Source organism: Hypanus sabinus, chromosome 8, assembly GCF_030144855.1.
Source record: "Hypanus sabinus isolate sHypSab1 chromosome 8, sHypSab1.hap1, whole genome shotgun sequence".
NCBI lineage: Eukaryota > Metazoa > Chordata > Chondrichthyes > Myliobatiformes > Dasyatidae > Hypanus > Hypanus sabinus.
This window is the reverse complement of record NC_082713.1, coordinates 124149970-124173349: the sequence shown is the minus strand read 5'-3', so window position 1 is coordinate 124173349 and position 23380 is coordinate 124149970. Positions and strand designations below refer to the sequence as shown.

The window sequence follows — 23380 nt, the reverse complement described above, 5'->3', positions numbered from 1 at the left end:
AGACGCTATTTTAGAACAGAAATGAGGAAGAATTTCTTCAGCCAGAGGGTGGTGCATCTGCGGAATTCATCCCCACAGACAGCCATGAAGGCCAAATCATTGGGTATATTTAAAGCAGAAGTTGGTAGGTTCTTGATTAGTAAGGGCATCAGAAGTTACAGGGAGAAGACAAGAGAATGTGGTTGAGAAGGATGATGACCTTAATGACTATCGCTCAGTAGCACTCACATCGACAGTGATGAAATGTTTTTGAGAGGTTGGTCATGACTAGACTGAACTCCTGCCTCAGCAAGCACCTGGACCCATTCCAATTTGCCTATCGCCACAATAGGTCAACGGCAGAAGCAATCTCAATGGATCTCCACATGGCTTTAGACCATCTGGATGACACAAACACCTATGTCAGGATGCTGTTCATTGACTATAGCTCAGCATTTAATACCATCATTCCCACAATCCTGATTGAGAACTTGCAGAACCTCAGCCTCTGTACCTCCCTCTGCAATTGGATCTTCAACTTCCTAACTGGAAGACAACAATCTGTGCGGATTGGCAATAATACATCCTCCTCGCTGACGATAAACATTGGGTGTGTGCTTAGCCCACTGCTCTACTATCTATATACATATGACTGTGTGGCTAGGCATAGCTCAAATACCATCTATAAATTTGCTGACGATATAACCATTGTTGGTAGAATCTCAGGTGGTGATGAGAAGGTGTACGGGAGTGAGATATGCCAACTAGTGGAGTGGTGCCTCAGCAACAACCTGGCACTCAACATCAGTAAGACAAAAGAGCTGATTCGAAATCAGCCATGATGGAATGTGGAACAGGCTCGATGGAATGAATGCCTCAATCCTGCTCTGTCTTATGGTCTGTTCCCTTCAATCTTACAAAGTTGCTTTTTACTAATAATAGCAACTATTTAAAATTGGTGCATGAGGATATTAACGAAATGGATTCAAATTTAGGGACACAAATTTAAATATCTCTTTTTGTATGTCATATGGAATAACAACAGGCATGAATGTATCTGAGAAATAACTTTACTGTCTTGACCCAGAATATAACATACGGAGGAAACAAATGAAACGCAGCGAGGTATCAACACAAATCTTTGCCAATACACAACAGTTCATAATAGATAGATAGATAGGTAGATACTTTATTCATCCCCAAGGGGAAATTCAACATTTTTCCAGTGTCCCATACACTTATTGTAGCAAAACTAATTACATACAGTATTTAACTCAGTATAAATATGATATGCATCTAAAATCATCCTCCCAAAAAGCATTAATAAATAGCTTTTAAAAAGTTCTTAAATAGTTTACTGAAGTGCATTGAGTGGTAACTTAAGCTCAGTCCTTCCAGGAGCCACCAGCATCAAAATCCATGAAACTATTAGGTGAAATAAACATTCAAACAATGATGTATATTGCCACATTGCAACCTCTTAAAACTCATTCAATTTCCTCCTATCACCAAGCTGCAAAATGTCAACGGGCTGATCATGAGGAGAGAAATGATGGGAACATAATACCTTTGGAGATGCTGTCAAACTGTAGAAACCCAGTGACGGTTCTCATATCTTCCTCAAGACTTCCTTCGGCATCAACTGGTGAATCAGAACAGCATCAACATGAAGCAGCAATGAGCACTTTTGTACATTATACTATGATATTCATAAAGAAGATCAATTAGAACAAGCGCTCAAAAAATAGAGTTGATGAACACAAGGGAGATTACTTTGACTACTGCCATAATTGACTTTTCATAACAAGATAAAGTACAATCAACTGTTCATACTGTTGTCAACCAATTTGTTGTCAACTGTTGTCCGCAGAATCTCAGATGGCAATGAGATTGTGTACAGGAGTGTGATAAACCGCGGAGCTAAATGGTATTGCAACAATAATCTTGCACTCAACATCAGTAAGACCTTTCAGGTAGGGGAAGTCAAGAGAACAGACACTAGTCCTCCTCCAGGGTCCAGCAATGGAAAGAGTAAGCAGTTTCAAGTTCCTCTGTGTCAACACATTTTACTTATCTATTGAGATACAGCACGGAATAGGCCCTTCAGGCCCTTTGAGCTGTGCTGCCCAGCAACCCCCAAATTAACCCTAATATCATCATGGAACAACTTAAAATGGCCAATTAACCTACCAACCAGTATATCTTGGGACTGTGGGAGGAAACCGGAGCACCAGAAGAAACCTACAGTCACAGGGAGAATGCACAAATTCCTTACAGGTAGCAGTGGGAAATTAACCCAGTTCGCTGGTACTCTAAGTTGTTGTGCTAAACACTACGCTACCATGCCATCCAGAACATCTCTGAACAGCTAACCTGGGCCCAGCGTATTGATGAAATTACAAAGAAGGCACCCCAGTGGCTATATTTCATTCGGAGCTTGTGGAGATTTGGTATATCACTAAAGACTCTGCTACAGCTGTACCGTGGAGAGCATTCTAACAGATTGCATCACTGACTGGTATGGAGAGGCCTGTGCACAAGATCAAAGTAAAAGCTGCAGAGGGTTGTAAACTCAACCATCTCCAACACAGGCACTAGCTTCCTCAGCATTAAGGACATCTTCAAAAGGTGATGCCTCAAAAGGGTGGCATCATTAAGGACTCCCATCACCCAAGACATGCCCTCTTCTTGTTGCTACCATCAGGGAGAAGGTGCAAGAGTCTGAACACATACACTCAACTTTTATGAATAGTTGCTATCCTGTGGTCTATGAACATTACTGCTTGCTCTTTTGCAGGCCTTTTTAAATACACATTTCTTATTGTAATTTATTCTATATTTTTGTATATTGCACTGTACTGCTGCAACAAAACAACAAATTTCACGACATATGTCAGTGAAAATAAACCTGCTTCTGATACTCGAAGTCTGGAGGTCACCAAAACAAGGACCCATTCTTCAATTGCCTTGGAGTGGAAGGTCTGGAACCTTTCAATGCAATGGTGTCTTTGGTGGTCAGATAGATTTGTTTTGCTCTGGATATCTAGCAAAGACAAGACACTTCCATTCAATATTAATCAGGAGCGTACTGTGAAGCTCCAAGCAATGAAGAGGAAAAGTAAACATTCTGTGAAAATACTTCCTGTTCTGATAAAGCTTCACAGTAGTTAAAACATCTAAGTGATTGAAGAATCCTAGTAACAAGCACCCTGCTGACAAGCCTGACATTTACTGCCAATTGCTAATGGTCCTAATAGAAGTATGTGGTTTGCTCAGCCAATTCAGGGAGCAATTACAGTAGTCACTCTTCACCTAAATATCTCATTAATGTTTAGCAGGAAGCAGAATGTTGAAGGATGAATAAAATGGTCACATGCTATCAGCTGTACAGCAACATTTCAGTCCAGATTCTGGTAACAGAGGGGAGTCTGAACAGAACCTTTGTTCTGGTCAAGTTGCAACAATTCATTTTGCTCAGTTTCTTACATTCTCTGGTTGATATTCAACCACTCAAATTACCCCTCCATTTATTATAGGCACTGGATACAGACAGGTGCAATTCTATGGAACTGGGATACATTCACTACTCTCACTCAAAAATCCATGCCGTCACCACCATCAAGACCTGTGAAAGGACATTGTATACAGACTCACAAGAGGATGTCAGTTTAACATTAGCTCACTTTGCTGACACTATGCACCAGTGGCCAGTACAGTGTTAGTGCAGACATCCATGATAAGGCACTGTCTAATTAACTTTACTGGACACAGCTCTGTGGACATTAGGCACCCTGAGATAGCTCAAATAGGTATCTTAGTTAGCATGGAGCTGTTGGACCATATGGCCTGTTTTCTTGCTATATAACTCCATGACTCAAAATGCACCAGAATTAATAGGTTTCAGCAGACCCACTCATTAGAGTTAAAATCATTCCACTCTTAAATCTCAATTCTAAGAATGTACGAATTACTAAATGGAATGATCTGTCTTGATGGCATGTAAACAAAAGCTTTTCACTGCATCTCAGTACATTTGACAATAATAAACCAATATTTTCCTTTAAGGGGTTTTAACAGACAATTGATGTAGACAGCACTTTAACCACATCCAACTCAGCCAAGCTATCTCTATGAACATTACCACCCACCCTCAACTTCTCATCTTTACCACCTCTGCCATTATCACTATTGTGAAAAGCAGTTACATCAACTATAACTAACCATCAGCAGAATACCTGTTTCCCACTTCAGTAGACAAGAGGAGCTGCCTCAATATGAGAACCCAAAAGACACATTATGCTAAGCAACAAGGTCTTCAGCATAACCTGGTTGTCAGAGTTCAGCAAAAATAAAACTGCTTGGATGTCACTTTCGATCATCTAGTTGCACTAAATTCAAAAGTGAGCAATTCAAAGAATGTTCTCGTAACACAGATAGTTAAAGCAAACTAGCCTCATCTACAATGATGCCATCTATTCTTTCCACGTCTCGGGAAAGTGGCTAACATAACTGAGGACCCTTCTTGCCCCAGACATTCTCTCTTCTCCCTTCACGCAGAAGTTACACAAGTTTGAATCTAACTCATCAAGCCCCTTGTACTTTGTTTACCTGCACTGCACTTTCCCTGTAGGGTCAACTTGCATTCTGCATTCTGTTTTTCCCTTTTCATTACCTCACTGTACTTGTGGATGGCATGATCTGACCGGTTGACATGCAAACCAAAGCTTCACACTGTAACACACACAAAATGCTGGTGGAACACAGCAGGCCAGGCAGCATCTAGAGGGAGAAGCATTGTCGACGTTTCGGGCCCAGACCGTTCGTCAGGACCCTTAACAATGTATCTTGGTACATGAGGGTATTTCATATACCAAATCAAAAAACAATTTAATGTGATATGTTTGAATGGAAAGAAGGAAATTCCAATGGTAGAAGATGTAAACTAAGAACACATACTTACAAAATGTAAGGATAATTTTATTTTTATACTGCAATCTAAATGCTGCAGCTTTAAAGAGTACTGAAATAATATTCAATTTTAACTTCCCAAAAGGAAAAGTAAAAAGAGAAAAAAAATCTACAATTTCAGGTGCAAAACTAATTATGTCCATGCACGCTGCAAAGAGCCTGCATGGACATCATCATCAGCTAACCCAGGTCCTTTAATGTTCTATGATTTTTATTATACCACTGCACTCTAAGTACTTACCTGTATAAGAACGCATCGGCACATCATCGAGCAGCAGATGGAGGAGACGCTGTGTGTGAGAACGTTGCCGATTCAGAGATGTCACACGCAGTTCAATCCCAGCAGTCTTCATCAGCCAAGACATCTGGTTCAAGGCTGAGATCTCATGACCTGCAGAGAGAAATTCTTCCAACTTTCAACAAAATAGCTATTTATTTTGATACGCACACTTCCTTATGCAATGCAAAGTCTCCAATACAAGAAGAAAACCAAGCAAAAGGGCTGAAAGCAGAAGTCTAGCCTTGAATCAAAATTGCAGCAGGAGAAGGAATGAGAAATGGGATTCAAAAGAGAGAAAAGAAGCATGACACAAGGGAGTTCCAGAGAGAAGACAGGATAAGTTCTAGACATTAGTTTACCTTTAACTGCAAAGGGCAGATGTTGGAGTTGAGAAAAGAGAAAATCTTGGCTTGTTCTCAAATATCGCATGGTTGGACCCGAGGTATCGGAGTAAGCACACAGCTGGTAAATCACCTAGGAAACACGAGGAACTACTTAGTTATAAGAAGGAACTCCATATTTGGTTGGTTTGACCAAATGGGATCAAAGAACACTAACATCAATGCTGCCTGACCTGCTGAGTTTCTTCAGTATTTTGTGTGTGTTGCTATCAATGCACTTGTTTTAGATAAGATCTTATTCCATAGTCACCTAGGACACTTTCTTCAATCGTCCTCCAACAGTGATGAGTGCACAGGATATAGTCCCGCAGATTGGTCTTTATCAATACACTGCCCGAATACAAAAGCTAACATAGCGGAGACACAAGAAGTTGCAGATGCTAGAATCTGGACCAAAAATTAAACCGGTGGATGAACTTGGAGGATCAAGCAGCATCCAGGTCTGAATCTAGGGTCTCGACCTGAAATTCGACCATCCCACTGCCTCCACAAATGCTAATTGATCTGCTGAGTTGTTCCAATAGTTTATTTTCTGCTGGAATAATGAGCTTGTTCGACATGGAGATTGAGCAGACTGGGCCGATTCACTCCAAAGGTGGGATGAAGGAGAGTTTTCTTTAAAACATATGAAATTCTGCTGAAACTTAAAGAGAGAGACTAATAGATCTTATCTTTAAGATTTTTACCTTTCATTTTTATTCCATAAAAGCATGGGCTTCACCAGCACTTAATTCCAAAATCAAAAGCCATCACCATAGGTCAGAATCATAATGGGATACAGATAAGGAATGAAGATCATTATAATGAAGGAGAGTTGTCTTTTGAAACCTATGAAGTTCTGCTGGAGCCTAAATGTGGTGGATATTTTTGTTTATATATAGATAACTTGTCTTGTACCAGTGGTCACAATCTCAGTGTAAAAGTTCAGCCATCTAGGTCTGTGATGAAGAATGTGGAGAATCAGTCACCAAGTACATTCAAGACAAAGGTGGACATACGTCATAACTCAACAGGCCAGTCTGGATAAGTCTTATATAAGTTGTAACTCTCAGGCTTCCTGCCTATAAAGGCAAGTAAGCATTCACTACTTCATCCACTCATGTCACTATTTTCAAGGAGGCATGAACTTTCACCCCAAGATCTCTCTCTGTACATCAACTATTCTGAGATTCTATAGAACACCAAAAAATATATTGTATTATACTAAACTGAATTAAGTTCCATCTGTTACTACTCTGCCCAACTTTGCAGGTGATTTATATTTCTTTGTACCCTTAGACAACTGTTCTCACTACCTACAACTCAACCAAACTTCGTGTCAAAAGCCAGCTGACTTTCCAGACCAGACATTCTCTGTTTCAAAGTGTTTCTCTTTCCACAGAAGCTGTGTAAGCTGACGACTGCTTCCAGCATTTTCTGTTTTCTCAACCAAGCAGGATTGGGCACAACATACTGAGGCAGTTTCTGCCCATATACAATATCAATGTGCAGGTGGAGACCTGTCAGAAGGAAGACACACAAATCATTCAGACAGAATGTCAGGTATGATTCCTTCTCTTGCCGGGGTACCAAGAAAATTTTGTCATTTATATTGGAAGCAATTTACACCATCTTTAATATACTCTTGGAACACAGAAGATGGCCATCCAGCCCTCCTGAGCCTGTCCAACAGCATATCTGTACCTCAACTTCATTTATCCAACAACACCATATCCCCCTTGATCCAACTACGATCAAAAATCTGTGAATGTCGTCCAAAGGCCTGGGTCACTAATCTGGCAAAATGAATTTGAATTATCTTTCAAGAATTGGACAAAAACAGTGATCATTAAACTACCAGACGTGTAGCAAAAACATGTCTGGTCCATTGATGGTCCTTCAGGGAAGGAAAAACTGCAGCCTTACACAGAACTAAATGAAATGCCTCCAGCAATGTGATACAATAATATACAAGAGAAAATCTGCAGATACTGGAAATCCAAGTAATACACACAAAATGCTGGAAGAACTCAGCAGGCCAGGCAGTGTCTATGGAAAAAAGTATGGTCGACTTTTCGGGCCAAAACCCTTCATCCTGCCAAAGGATCTCAGCCCAAAATGTCAACTGTACTTTTTTCCATAGATACTGACTGGCCTGCTGAGTCTCTATAGCATTCTGTGTGGCATAATAATATAGTTACCTCCCTAGTTCTTTCTGAACAAATTGCCAATGCATTCAATTCAGAGGCACTTAAGGTAAGTAATAAACATTAGCCTTTTCAGAGACATTCAGATCCTGTGAATAAATAAATGAGAATCTCATGGCAGTTTTCATTTGAGACTGAAGACTATTTCATTTGTAAGCAGATGCAAATATAGATAAATAATCAGATGTTCTGCTTAGTGAATTGACAGAAGCAATTTTAGCATTTCCATCAACAGAAGCAGGATAAGCTGTTCCTACCTGATAGCAAAGCTCAGCCAAATGCGGAGACTCTTTGACAACAAGGGGTCCATTCCTTCCTTTTGTGCCCTTCTCAAGAATGTTCAAAATGGAGTGAAGGCAGGTTCGTGGACATCCAAGGACTCCTTATTTATATTTTAAAATAATCAAGTTAGATAAAGTCATAGTAGATACCAACATTCAATAAGCTTTTTGTTCAGTCAGACCGTGTAGGGCCAGTGGAATGGTGCAACTGCATGAGGTGTGAACCAGAAGAGGAAGAGCATGCAAGGGGTACAAGAAGATTGCAAGAGGCACTGTTGCAGTCATACAGCGCTGTCACAGCCTATTAAATTCAGCCGGCTTTGCATTAAACCTAATTCAGAAAATGGCCCCTCTAAACAAAAAAGCAATGTTAGAAGACACATGGTATATATAATAAAGAGAAATATACTTCCAAACATTCATCTTCTTTGAAACAGAGCACCAGTCACAAATGCACAAGGAATGAGACTAGGTTTAAGTTACCTGGATCCTGCAGGTTGGTAGCATTCACTGGCTTTCGGATCTCGTAACCCAGCAAGTAGAGTGCCAAGTTGGGTGCTTTCAGTTCCAAGGAATTTATCAGCAGGTTCAGGATATGTATCTTTATGTTATGTCTGACCAAGCTGCTCTTCTTCTCTGGAATAATAACTGTGATGAGAAATTAGTGAATTCAATGAAATATTCTTTAGCAGTAAGAGTGAAGATATGCAGGAGGAGAGTGTCAAGGACGGGGTTGTCAGAAATTTGGTATAAAATCAGAAAAGGCTGCCATCACTCAATAGATCAGGTAGCACCTTTGGAAAGAAAAAGGTGTTGACATTTTAAGTCTGAGAAGTTATTTTTAAACAGTGATCTCTAGTTCGAGGTTTTCACATACTCTCCATATCCATCCTATCAAGTGACTGTAAAATTTAAACAATAAAGACCCCTCTTGCTCTTAAAAACTTCAACAAATACAAACCTTGGTTTAACAATCTTTCCTTTTAGATCAACCCAACACATTAACATTCTTCCTTAAATAATGTTAACACTCTACACCTTTACTCTAGAAGCAATCTCACATTAAATATCTGAAGTGCAAACTCCTCACTTGAGATCTCTATTCCACAATCAATAAAGTTTAACACTCCATTTGTTTTGTTAATTTATTACTGCACCTGCATACAAGCCTTTGCAAATTATATACAAAAGCACTCAAATTGATATGCATCTCAGAACTCTGCAGCATCTCACCATTTAGATAAAATGCTTTCTTTTTTAAAAATTCTTCCTCCCCATTCCCCAACTGGTGCCTCTAGCCCATTCTCCTCTCAGCCTTGTGCTACCCATCACTTGCCAGCCTTCATCTCGCCCCGCTCTCTCTTACCACTTTATGCTAGCTATCTTCCCTCTACACCCAGTCATGCTGCAGGGTCTTGACCCAAAATGTCAATCATTTCTTTGCCTCCACAGATGTGGTTTGACCTGCTGACTTCTTCCAGCAGTTTGGTTGTTGTCTTTTCCTTTCATTTATTTTGAAATTTGGAGTCCCAGCTGGGATTAAAATACCCTTCTCCCACAGACACAAAGCCAAATCAGTTTGCTAATTCCACTATCAATATTAAACCAACTGCTGGAAAAGTTTTCAGCAGAAAAAAAACTTTTAATTTTAATCCAGACATCCATTTCTCCATACCCCCACACCCACCCTTAATCCACGCACCCGCTCCCGCCTTAGTACCTACCATCTTCAGGCTGGATCATTTCCTCTGCACCTTCGCTGTCCAAACACTCCACAAAACCACCCATCAACATTTCACTTGCAGTCTACATAAAGACAGGAGTGAAACGATGTCACAGGGATACACACTTGGGCAAGTTCGTCAACACTGATATGTCCATACAGTGCAAAATAAATAAAATGCTAGCTATATATCATGGATTCTCTTGAAACGACTGCAGGACAAAGAAGGAGCTTGCGATTATTCAATCAAATGGACAGACAAGGTCATGTCTAGAGGCTGCTTTCTCCAGCTGTAATCTAGAACCCTGCTTCTGTTTAAGTCCTTTTCAAGTTGATAGACAATAATCAGTAGTGCATGCATTAGATACGAGGTATAGAGTTTAAGTATCTCTGTTAGTGGTATGCTTGGGCTATGTTATATAATATTTCTCAGATTAAATACTATAGCACAGCCACCAAAGTGGGCCAGTTACTGTAACCCTGTAATGATTTCAAAATCCTCCCAGGGAGGAGGCATCAGAGGCCGTGTGGGAGAGAACAGGAGGCACGGTGGGCACACTAGAAACCATGTTGGACTGGGGGCTGCCCCTGTGGGTCGGCTTTCTCACCAGTGCTACTCTCCTGTGTTCACTCCCCAGAAGATAAACTGAATTGTCGTCGTCTACATCTGACCCAGCATGAGACGAGGAACTGCTGTGTTTTGTTTTTACAGAAACATGGCTCCAAGACAACATCCCATGCACCATCAATCTTCAGGCCATGCCACTCAGGGATGTGCGCTAATATTATTTTTTGACCGTATGTGCTATTATGACAAATATTGTTTTGTAGACTAAAATTTGACAGTCAATTGGCCATCACTTACTCCAACAGCTCAAATTTAATTTATACCTTTCTGTGAAGCATGTAGCTCTTCCAATACTTAATAGTTATTGCTGAAACAACTTTTTGTTGAAGAGCAATTCAATATCCCCGCTATGTGTCTTGGGCTTCAAAGCAAATCATCAGTAATAGAAATCGGCACTTTACCTGGTCCTGAGTGAAGTCTCCCACAAGTTTCACCTGGATATTTGGGTAACGTGTGATGTAACACAGAATCTTAGCACTTCCAAAGGCCAAATCAGGGTTGGTACTTCCATGGCACAGGTAGCTGTGGAACAGGAGAAGCATAAAAACTTTTGCCCAGCGTTTACTTGGATTTTCAACATCCCAACAGTTTACTTGTGGTACGCAGTTAGTTTTCACAAAGATAGATGCAGCCTTTTGTGAGCTTAACATGTTGAAGTCAAAACAGCCTTAAGTATGAGCATTCCATGCATTCCTAATAACTTCAGGTTTCACACAGCACTGGGTTCAGAACAGTTTAATCAAGAGTACTAAATATTGATGGAAGAAATTTACTGCGAGCGGAATGTGCAGCAAGTGAAACAGTAAAGTTCTCAAAATTTCTAATCATCTTGAGGGCCAGCAGCAAAAGAATGAGGAGAGAGAGTCAAGTACTCTGCAAACAAATTACATTCAAATATTGAACAAATAATAAATATGCATCACTGTGAAATGATATAATATTTAAATAAAAGGATAGACAGCGTCCATCAGTTCTGATGTTGAGAGAATTCAATGGTACTGAAAGAGCCCTGTATTGTTCTAAATACAGTAAACCTCTAACTTCTCCAGCACAGACAGACATACTTTATTGATCCCGAGGGAAATTGGGTTTCGTTACAGCCGTACCAACCAAGAATAGTGAAGAAATATAGCAATATAAAACTATAAATAATTAAATAATAATAAGTTAATCATGCCCAGTGGAAATAAGTCCAAGACCAGCCTACTGGCTCAGAGTGTCTGTCACTCCGAGGGAGGAGTTGTAAAGTTTGATGGCCACAGGTAGGAATGACTTCCTATGACGCTCAGTGTTACATCTCTGTGGAATGAGTCTCTGGCTGAACGTACTCCTGTGCCTAACCAGTACATTATGGAGTGGATGGGAGTCATTGCCCAAGATGGCATGCAACTTGGACAGCATCCTTTTTTCAGACACCACCGTCAGAGAGTCCAGTTCCACCCCCACAACATCACTGGCCTCATGAATGAGTTTGTTGATTCTGTTGGTGTCTGCTACCCTCAGCCTACTGCCCCAGCACACAACAGCAAACATGATAGCATTGGCCACCACAGCCTCGTAGAACATACTCAGCATCGTCCGGCAGATGTTAAAGGACCTCAGTCTCCCTGAAGGGGAGACTGAGGCCCTGACCCTTCTTGTAGACAGCCTCAGTGTTCTTTGACCAGTCCAGTTTATTGTCTATCCATATCCCCAGGTATTTGTAATCCTCCACCATGTCCACACTGACGCCTTGGATGGAAACAGGGGTCATCGGTGCCCTAGCCCTCCCCCGGTCTTCCACCAGCTCCTTAGTTTTTTTTGCATTAAGCTGCAGATGATTCTGCTCGCACCATGTGACAAAGTTTCCCACCGTAGCCCTGTATTCAGCCTCATCTCTCTTGCTGATGCATCCAACTATGGCAGAATCATCAGAAAACTTCTGAAGGTGGCAAGACTCTGTGTTGTAGTTGAAGTCCGAGGTTATAGATGGTGAAGAGAAAGGGAGACAGGACAGTCTACAAGTTCAAGTTCAAGCTGGAGATAGTGCAGGTCGCATGAGATACTGAAAAGTTCTTGCAGCACACATTCCAGGGACTGGCCATTCCGCAACAAATGAGATGGAAGGATCCAAGTGCACAACCAAAATCAGTGTGACACATGGAACAACTAGAGAGCTGTCTCGGTTTGTGCAGTTACTGGTTTAAGTCCAGCAACTTGTAGTTTTTCCTCTTCTACCAGTAAAATGCTTGTGTCCAGTGATGAGCATCCCTGGCAGCATCCTACTAGACTAATATCAATGGTTACACTAATCCATGTCCATTCTGGGCTGGAAAACAGAACTTCCATGGGAAAGCTAGGGCAAGTCTCAGAATAAGCTTTGGCATCAAGATAAAAAAATAACTCCAAGGGTAAAGGAAGCAATATGATCATGCAATGTTTCAGGAAATCAGAAAGAGTGGGATCTCCAAGGTGGACAACTGTTTTCCAAAGAGTCAGAGTACTATAGCAAAGAATCAGGTCGCTTAACCCATCTAGTCTATGCCAACCTGCTTTTCTGCCTAGTTCCATAAACCTGGACCCAGACCATATTCTCCATACCCCTCTCACCCACGTACCTAAGAACATTACATTAATACTCATAAGGATATTTGGAAAGGGAAGAGGAATGAATCTTTTGGGATTGCTCAATCCATAAAACGTGCGATGGACCAGTTGCCCTCCTCTAATGCTCTATCTCAGAGGTTCCCAACTTGGGGTTCATGAGCCCTTCGGTCCATGTTAGGGGTCTAAGGCATTTAAAAAAGTTGGGAATTCCTGGTCTATCTATTGTTCCATCATTCCATTAAGTGACTTTCCTACTAATTTTGCATTAGTAAGAGCCATGTGTAAAATTGGCATATCTTCTACTCACCGGGCAATGTTGACCACATGGTCAGCCTTTTTGGTGCGTGGGTTGATGCCTTGCAGCAGCTGTTCAAGCGGGGTGGCAATGGTGGAGGAGTGGCTCTCCCTCAGCCAATCCATGAACTGATTCTCTTTCTGCAGGGCCAGCTCCAGAAGACCCAAAGAATATTCCACTGCCTTTTCCAGGTGCTTTTTACCTGAAGCATTTGGAGAACAGAACCCATAATTAATAATACAGCATCATGCTGGAGTCCAGTGGGTGAAGAAGGGGTGCTACTGGGGGTGGGGGGAGTGTCAGAGGCTGTGAACAGGAAAGAGATGGAGAAAAAGGAGAGAACAAGTGAGAGATAAGGAAAGGAACTGGAGTGGGGAAGGTGTGAGCAGGCTGGGGGAAGGGGAGTGGCAAGAAGCAAGAGAGGTGTGAGGGAATGGGAGGGTGATGACCACTTGGTTGACCTGAGTTGCAAGTATATTTAAGAAACGTCGTTATACTATTTTCTACTAATTTAATCTGAGATACAAGTATTGACATGTCGGGAAAAATATAATTGGCTTTGATCAGAGGATTCTCCTCAGAGTTCATAGTTCAGTGTCTTGCTAGCTTCAGTCATGACCGATTTGAGTCAAAAGTAAACGTGCAGCAGGAATATGAAACATTATCTACAAAAGCAGTGCTCAGATGGAAGCCAGTGTCTGCAAACTGAATTTTACCCCCTTTAGTTTCAATAATTGTTGCATCATGTGGAGTCAACACCAGAGATGGTCTACTGAAAAAACTGCGAAGAACAGCTTTATTACAGTTTCCAGATCAAAAGACATTTTATTTACACAATGTTCCGTGACTCAAAGATAATTTTACAAAAGTGAATGCTCCTAGCCAACAGTTCTACATGAAACTGTGTCTGTTGTGATATTGCACTAGATACGTCCCAGTAGCCATCACCAAATCCACCATCCACCCAGAAGACCTCTGGGTCTGATGGGATTGGTGTCAATGTAATGCCTCTCCCATTAGCTAGTTGTGTAAATCTCAAGAGATCATCAACCTTTGAAGGCTCAAATCTCCACTGTCATCAGAGCTAGTTACAAAGGTTGCCACAAGGAAGCAGCAGAAAAGGACTTAGGAAATATGAGTTTTTTAAAAATAAAAACACTACTAAAATATCAGTACCCTAACTCGTTATCAAACTGTGCATTGTTATTTGCTTACCAGGGAATGGTGCACAAGTATCCAATAGTTTAACTCCTTCCTCCAAAAGACTCAGACAAAGACTCAGCATTGGAGAGTCATTCAGCAAGTGAAACATCAGATTGTATCCTGGAGACTTGTATGCAACCACGAGTTCTCCTAAGGGTTCAACGATAAAGAGCAGATCATTTCACACATCTATTTTGGAATTAGATATAGCATGTTTGCAACATGTACAGTAAATAGTGAGAATAATGGAGAGAATTAGGAAGGTCAGCAGAGGCCATGAAAGGTCCTTGGCAAGCAGTATTAAAGAGAATCCCAAGTTATTTTACACATATTGTACATCAAGAGAAAGGGGATAAGTAAGAAGAGGGTAGGAACACTCAAGGATAAGGGGGAAGCATTTGCTTGGATGCAGACAATGTGGGTGTAGTCCTTAATGAGTACTTTACATCAGTATTTACCAAGGAGAAGGACATGGAAGATAGGGAGAGCAGTGCTGAGCATATTAATATGAAGGGCATTTTGAAGCAAAGGAAGGGGGAGCGTTGGGTTTCTTAAAGAGCATCCAGGTGGAGGGCATGCACTATAATGAGAGGCCAGACAAATTTGGGTTGTTTTCTCTGGGGTGGCGGAGGCCAAGGGGAGACCTGACATAGATAGAGTAGATAGTTTCCTTTTCCCAGGGCTAAGATGTCTGAATTAACGGAAGCATGCATTTAAAGTGAGATGGGGTTAAGTTCAAAGGTAATGTGAGGGTAAAGTTATTTTTTAAATGTAAAACAGAGTTGTAGGTACCTGAAATGCACTCCCTGGAGTGGTGGTAGAGGGAGATACATTATAGACTTTTAAGAGATGTTTAGATAGGCACCTGAATGTGAGAAAATGGAAGGATACGGACATTATGCAGGCAGTGGGGATGAATTTAGTTGGCCATTTGCTAACTAATATAACTGGTTGAGCACAACATTATGGCACGAAGAGTCTGCTCCTGTACTGACTGCACCTGTTCTATGTTCAATGTACACTTAATCCCCAAGATTCAGTGAATATTTTTACTTTCATTATTTTACAACACGATAACAGGCCTTTTCAGTCCAATGAGCCTGTGCCACCTAATTAACCTCCTAACCCTTTGTCTTTGGAACTTGGAAGGAAACCAGAGCACCCGGAGGAAACCCATGTGAACAAGAAGAGAATTTACAAACTCCTTATAGACAGTGGTGGAATTGAACCTGGGTCACTGGTGCTGTAATAGTGTTATGCTTACCACTATGCTACTGTGCCACTCCACAACACAGACCAAGGCCTGTGGTGCCCCACTAGTTACTGATTGCAAACCCAAAAACAATCTATTTGTCAAAGCTCTCAGCTTTCGGTAGGTGACCAATCATTTACCAATGTCAAGAGACAACCCCCTTGACCAGCGACAACACCCACTCAAATTAATGCAGTAACCTACTATGTGGCACTTTGTCAAATGTCTTTAAGGAATCCATATGCAATATACCTGGAAGTCACCCTTTATTCACCATGTTTGTTACATTTCCAAATGAGTCTAGCACATGTGTCCAACATTTGTTTAATTATATAAGGCAACAAGCAAATGTGCTGAAGGATCTCAGTGGCTTGAGCAGCATCTGTGAGAGGAAAACATCAGCCAACGTGTCTGGATGAAACCTTGCATTAGGATACTCCATGTTTAAGATGAGATTTCAACCCAAAACGTGGACAATGCCTTTCTTACCATAGATGCTACTCAACCTACAGAATTCTTCTGGCAGATTGCTTGTTGCTCCAGATACCAGCATCGGCAGTCTATGTCTTCATTTTCTGAAAACCATATTGACTGCTTTATTGTCATAGGATTTTTGAAATGTCTGATACCGGATTCGAGCCTATCCTCAATTATAGATGCCGTTAACTGGCCAAATTTCCTGCTTTCTATGCAGTTTATTAAATACTAATTGGCATTGCAGTCATTCATAAAATGGCATTATCAATAGCTCACAATGGATAGGAGTGTCACATCAGTGTAACAGAGCTTGCTGCAGGGGTACCAATGAAACAGGGTAGAGAATGGTTTCGGCAGTACACTGCAGTGATTTGTAGGCTACTTCATTCCCAAATCCAAAAACACATAAAATTGGAAAAAGAAGCAAAGGGAAAAGGAATTATAAACTAAATTTGATTTTCAAAATGTTACATGAAACCTGGGAAGTCTTAACAGCACAACCATTAATACACCACATTCAGTCCAGCTTGGAAGCTAAATCCCATTGAGATACAGTTAGTCTTGGGAATCCTCAACATTCTATCACTTACCTTGAAGCTCAACCATTTGATCTGCAAAATCTTCTGCTCGTGGCTCATAATCTCTCAGCAGTTTGTAGAAAACCTCAAGCACAACTTCGGCCACCTCCCACTATGGAAAATCACGCATGTCAATAATCAGTATTGCCTCACAGAGGCTAAAGACTAATTCAAAATATTAAGGATTCTGGAATTCCAAACTATGCATGACCCTTCATTACCCTTTCTGATAAACACTTGTTAAGTATTTTCAATTTTTACATCAAAGAACAGATATGGAGTGATACAAGGGGGAGCATAATGGGGAAAAAAGACAAAACGAAATAACCAGTTTTGTTTCCATATTTACAAGCTCACTTCTCACCTTTTCAGCAGCCCTCCTGTAGGCCCTTGTAGGAAAGCGGAGGAACACTGCGTCCCTGAGGAACCGGAGATATGGATCAAATCCTGGAGGACGGAGCCCAGCCCCAAGGTTTGTGGGGAAGGAACTTTCTACCAAAGTGCTTATTAGGTAGCAAAATGATCTGGTGAGTGGATATTCTTCACTGCGAGATTCAATTTCATTCAGCTCCACCTGAGGAAAAAGCCAAATAATAATACATTGCACCCTGAATACACAGATATCAAGCAGCACTCAAGGAAGTAATCGGCACTGCCCTTCTAATACTAAACACAAAAGAGTCTTCTGCAGATGCTGGAAATCCAGAGTAACACATACAAAATACAGGAGGAATGTTTCAGGCCAAGACCCTGGCTTTTTTCCCCTTCCTTTCCAATTCTGATGAAGGGGCTCGGCCTGAAACATCAACTGTTTATTAACTTTCATAGGTGCTGCCTGACCTGCTCAGTTCCTCCAGCATTTTGTGTGCGTTGCTCTGGCCTTTTTTTTTAGTGTGTCTCACCAGACAGTCAGCCATTCTTGTCTCGTGCATGGTGTCAGGATTGGTCTCCTTTCGGATTAAAACGATATGAACGTTCCTGACTCGACCCTTGTTTTCTTTATGAGGCCAAGTGGCTAGTTCAACGCTCAACCCAGCACGGATGGAAAGTGTGCTCAGGGGTGGCCCGCCTGGATTCGAACTCAGGAACCTTCGCTCTGGAGTCCGGCGCTGATGCCATTGCGCCACCATCTGGCCTGCCAATGCCTCTTAAAAAGAACAGTCTGATTGTTCCTGCCCTGTTCTTTTATCATAATTTAGCATTTACAAACCCAACAAGCCCTCATTATACATTTCATACCTACTGACCATATATAACATCAAATACAGTATTCTTGTACATTAAAGGCAGGATAATGTACTGAATGGGCCGACATAGTGCAGCCCAACACAAAGTGAATGTTCTAATTAGAACATTTAACTGAACTCAATTGAGACAGTTAGATTTAGGTTATGCACATGGAGAGCAACATAATGACGGCTTGGACAAGAAATGTCACTGTATGAGCGGAGGTCAGAGTAACAACTTCGATAACTTACTGGAATTGCAAGTGGACATTCAGCTTAGAGTTAAATGACTCCATGATCAAATAAGATGCCGTAACTGGACATCCTGATTCAATTAAAAACTGTGATCAGGAAGCAGGAGAAGAATAGTGTAGGGATCATAAGTCTGTAACAGGAGCAATAAAAGGCTGTGATCAAGTCTGGAGGAGTACAGCTAAAACCAGGAAACCTAGTTGCTTGTTTCTCATTCTTCAAGACGAGAGACAGTGAGCAAAGGGTCCTACACTATGCATGGAAGTAGCTAATTTTAAAATACCAACTGATCTCAGGGCTGACTGGCTGGTTACCTTAGACATCTCAGGAAGTGCAAACAGTTGTAAATAATTGAAAATTTGAAAATGGTGGGGGGTGGGGGGGAGTAGTTAAGCTACTGGAAATCAATGACAAAGATGAAGCTAAATAAACAAACAGCCCAGTTACATTTTTAATAAGAGTCGGCAATCATGTTCAAACATTGTGTTAATTATGCCAGACATCACTAAAATGCTATTTTTCCCATACACTGACAAAATTGGAAAAAAGATGCATTAACATTCAACCCCAGCCTATTTCCAATTTTCATGTGATCTTCAATGCACAAGCACAAGACCGATGAGCTGACCTGTGAGCAGGACAGTGCACGGTCATCAGCCATTGGCCCAAAGTTTACTATAGATTCAAATTCACCAACCATTGCACTGCACAACAAATCTGATGTGCTCTTTTATTTTCTCTGTATCCAAGTGATTGAAATATGTATCAATTCATCATGTAACCTTTGTTGATTGAAAGGGAATCTGATCTATCACAAATACATACTGGAATGACTAAATAGCACTATTAAACAGAGTCAAAATGTAGAGCTGACTTTTTCACTAAACTTTATCATTTGGCCTGAACCTTAACAAAATTTACAATTATAATAAAATTATCCAGCGACTCAGGAACAGCTTCTTCCCTTCTGCCATCCGATTCCTAAATGGACAATGAAACTTTGGACACTACCTCATTTTTTAAAATATACATTATTTGTTTTTTTTTGCATATTTTAAAAAATCTATTCAATATATGTAATTGATTTACTCATCTTATTATTTATTTATTATCATTTTATTCATTTATTTTTTTTTCTCTCTCTGCTAGTATTGCATTGAACTGCTGCTGCTAAGTGAACAAATTTCATGTCACATGCCAGTGATAATAAACCTGATCCTGAAATAACAGACTCTGTTCACGGCTCTGGATCACAGTCATTTGACCAGATTAAATCAATGCAGCTTCAGAAAGATTTGCCTAAAGTATAATCCAGATGATGAAAATACTTCAGGGCAAAAAATATATACATATATAAACCTTACAGGCTCCACTCTTATCTAGATAATCATTTACAGAATTTAAAATAGCATTTATTTTTAGAAGCAAATGTCATGACAGACAGCTCTGTATGATTTGCATAAAGGAATGGGCATGAGACATTAATCAATTCCAAGCAATGTGATCCAAGCAATCCAAATCCAATAGCAGTAATTGATTCATACAATTATTGGTGGATTTCTTTTTCAGTTGCTGGCAAACACGATGACTAAAGTTTCTAACTTCATTCCTCACCTATTTCCCACCAAACAAAAATACATTCAAAGCAGTTGAAATGCCTTTTTATTTTTCACATCTTGTATTGCTCCCAGTATTGAAGAATTACGACAATAAAATGAACAACCATAAGCAATCAAAGTCTGAATGAAATACTGGTAATTGCTGAAAATATCTATAAGAAAGAGATGGTCTAAACCAGGGGGTTCTCAACCTTTTGTATGCCATGGACACCTAACCATTAACCGAGGGGTCTGCGCTCCCCAGGTTGGGAATCCAGGTTTAGACTCTAAAGATACTCATCATTCAGACTGATTTGATAAACACAATTGTGTGGTACACAACGAAAATGTTCTGATGGAAGAGCACAGATAGCCCTCCTTACGGGCAAGGGATTGGTTCCGGGACCCCCCCCCCCCCGCCACGGATACCAAAAAACACAGATGCTCAAGCCCCTTATTTAACCTGTCTCAGTGCGAGTGGACTTTAGGACCCGGGGAAGCTCCAACCCACTGCCCGTGGCTGCTGCTGAATCCGCAATATTCCTGTTTCGTTGATGGGAAACGATCACAATTGAAAATAAAGTGGAAAATAATAAAGTGATTGCAAAGAGGTGAAACGCCATCAGTCACTGGAAAAGCGTTAGGCTACAGTCGGTCAATGATCGGAACAATTTTAAAGGATAAAGTGAGAATAATGGAGAATGTGAAAAGCCCAGCCCCGATGAAAGCAACAATTATTACTAAGCAACACAGTGGTTTATTCATTGAAACACATACGTTTCTTAAAATGTTTTATATGCATAGAAAGGTAAGGTATGTACTATATACTAAGACAAACAGTTGACTAACTGACACTAAATAATACTGGATGTACCTGTTCCGACTTAAAAGACTGCCTGTATTTTAAATCATCTCTAGATCACTTATAATACCTAATACAATGTAAATGCTATGTAAATCGTTGTTATACTGTATTGTTTAGGGAATAATGAACTATTATTTAGGGAATAGCGACAAGAAAAAAAAAGTCTGTATACGTTCAAACAACGAGTGCTGGAGAGAGAACTTAACGGGTTTTTTTTTCTGATCCCGATCTGTGGTAACCTATGCACATCCTCCTGTATACTTTAAATCATCTCTAGATTACTTATAATACCTAAGACAATGTAAATATACTGTATTTATACTGCATTGTTTAGGGAATAATGACAAGAAAAGGAAGTCTTCACATGCTCAAATGATGAGTGCTGGAGACAGAATTTCCTGGTTTTCCCGATCCGTTGGTTGAAACCATGGATAAAGAGGGCCAACTGTAAATTAATTCCATTATTTGCACTTACATTTTAAAAGTGAGAAAACTCTCCATGAAATCACTCATTTTTATCCCACCCATAGATCATTAAGTTTCTCAATGCTTAAGCTCCCTTTACTGTGCAGCAAGTCACAGCATCCAGTGCATCACCTCCTCTATTACTGACATGACACCAACTGATAAATCCCAGAACATCCACATGAGAAACCTTTGGATTACAAATTACACACATTTCGTAGCTTGGGTACCCTGTTCAATCAGTGCAGATCCTTACTTAACAGATGCTCACCTCAATCCCAGTGTCTTGTCTCTGGCTTGGGGTTCTAACTGTCTGCAGAATCTGAAAGATAGAAGCGTCCTTGTTGAAGAATACGTCAGTTATAATTGAAACATAATAAAAATTAATGGTTCTGAAGGCAAGGTCAGAACATGCACAACTGACACCACAAGTTGCTTGGCCAAGCCCTGTTGATGTTCTCATTATAGCTCAGATTTTCTATTTCATCAGCATTGATTCCTCTACCATTCCAGCCCTTTCGAGCTGTTTTGCAACATGTGTTCATCATAGGTCCCTTCCACAAGCTGCTCATTTTCAAGAAAAGGAATGTCACCTGTAGTCCACTTCCAGTGTGGCATTTAGCAGCAGGAATTATTGTTCCTGAGAACTTTCATTTCACCTTCATAATACTCCTTCCAGTCAACTCCACTGTATACATTACCAAACCTGACAAAGCCTTAAGTTTTACCTACCTGTGTATATTCTAACGATTGCCAAAGAGAAGCAGCAATCTCTGGTGATTTGCCAAATGCTGCCAATGTCTTCAGTATGTCAGCCTTTAACACTGGTGGGATACTGCACTGGATTAAACCCAACATTACCACAACAGGAGTCCACTGTGGGTGTTCACAGAGAGCCAGACGAGCATTCTCACTCTAGAAGATAAAATGAATGAGCATGAGTACTGGGAAGTTTCTGCTAACCATCTTCAGGGTTTCTTCACCTTATTGTGATTGCATTGGAATCTAATTAGAACACAATCTTGCAGGCACTAGTCATGTTCTGCCAGTCAATTGGAGAGGGCAGTATAGTGACACAACCTGTGGAAGCAGCTCCAGTTATACAGCCTTGACTCTGACCTCCAGTGCTGCCTGCGTGGACCTTGCACGTACTCTGTGAGAACTTGTTGCAAAAAGGCATCCAAATTGGTTGGTTAATTTGGTTTAATAGAAAATCAGATCATTTAAATGGTGAAAGATTGTAGTATGCTACACAGGTACTCACAGCTACCTAGCCTATTCCTCCTCCCACCCTGTCTCCTGCAAAAATGCTATCCCTTTCTCTCAATTCTTCCGCCTCCGCCGCATCTGCTCTCAGGATGAGGCCTTTCATTCTAGGACAAAGGAGATGTCTTCCTTTTTTAAAGAAAGGGGCTTCCGTTCATCCACTATCAACTCTGCCCTCCACTGCGTCTCCTGTATTTCATGCACCTCTGCCCTCACCCCACCCCCCCGCCAGCCCACCAGGGATAGAGTCCCCCTGGTCCTCACCTATCACCCTACCAGCCTACAGATCCAACATATAATCCTCTGTAACTTCCGCCACCTCTTATGGGATCCCACCACCAGCCACATCTTCCCCTCCCCCTCACTCTCAGCTTTCTGCAGGGATTGCTCCCTACACGACTCCCTTGTCTATTCATCCCCCTCATCGACCTCCCTCCAGGCACATCCCTGCAAACAGAAGAAGTGCTACACCTGCCCTCACACTTCTTCCCTCACCATCATCCTAGGCCCCAGACAGTACTTTCAGGTGAGGCACCACTTCACCTGCAAGTCAACTGGGGTGATATACTGTATCCAGTGCTCCCGATGTGGCCATTTATACATTGGGGAGACCCGCCGCAGACTGGGAGATCGTATTGCCAAACACCAGTGCTCAGTCCTCCAGCAGTGGCGGAATCTCCCTGTGGCCACACACTTCAATTCCACAGACCACTCCCACTCTGATATGTCTGTCCATGGCCTCCTCTACCGTCAAGATGAGGCCACACGCAGGTCGATGGAGCAATACCATATCTCCCGCCTAGGTAGCCTCCTAGTACTCACAGACCTCCGTTGATACCCCTGCACCCCCCCCCCCTTACCCCATCCCGAT

The 23380-nt window shown here is 41.2% G+C and overlaps 1 protein-coding gene across 3 annotated transcripts in view; it reads right to left on the bottom strand.

Moving 5' to 3' along the window:
- Positions 1-23380, bottom strand: part of nup205 (nucleoporin 205) — a 128903-nt gene that overhangs the window by 50570 nt on the left and 54953 nt on the right. For 2 of the 3 annotated variants that reach the window (XM_059977747.1, XM_059977749.1), the window contains 13 exons: positions 21976-22158; positions 21515-21565; positions 17202-17411; positions 16850-16949; positions 14543-14680; positions 13340-13529; positions 10848-10968; positions 9820-9901; positions 8579-8743; positions 8072-8196; positions 5587-5701; positions 5189-5338; positions 1547-1621 (listed from right to left, as the gene is read on the bottom strand). In XM_059977747.1, the coding sequence (XP_059833730.1) occupies positions 1547-1621; positions 5189-5338; positions 5587-5701; positions 8072-8196; positions 8579-8743; positions 9820-9901; positions 10848-10968; positions 13340-13529; positions 14543-14680; positions 16850-16949; positions 17202-17411; positions 21515-21565; positions 21976-22158 (1705 nt within the window). The remainder of the gene's footprint in view (positions 1-1546; positions 1622-5188; positions 5339-5586; positions 5702-8071; positions 8197-8578; positions 8744-9819; positions 9902-10847; positions 10969-13339; positions 13530-14542; positions 14681-16849; positions 16950-17201; positions 17412-21514; positions 21566-21975; positions 22159-23380) is intronic. The other variant, XM_059977748.1, reaches the window with a different exon arrangement.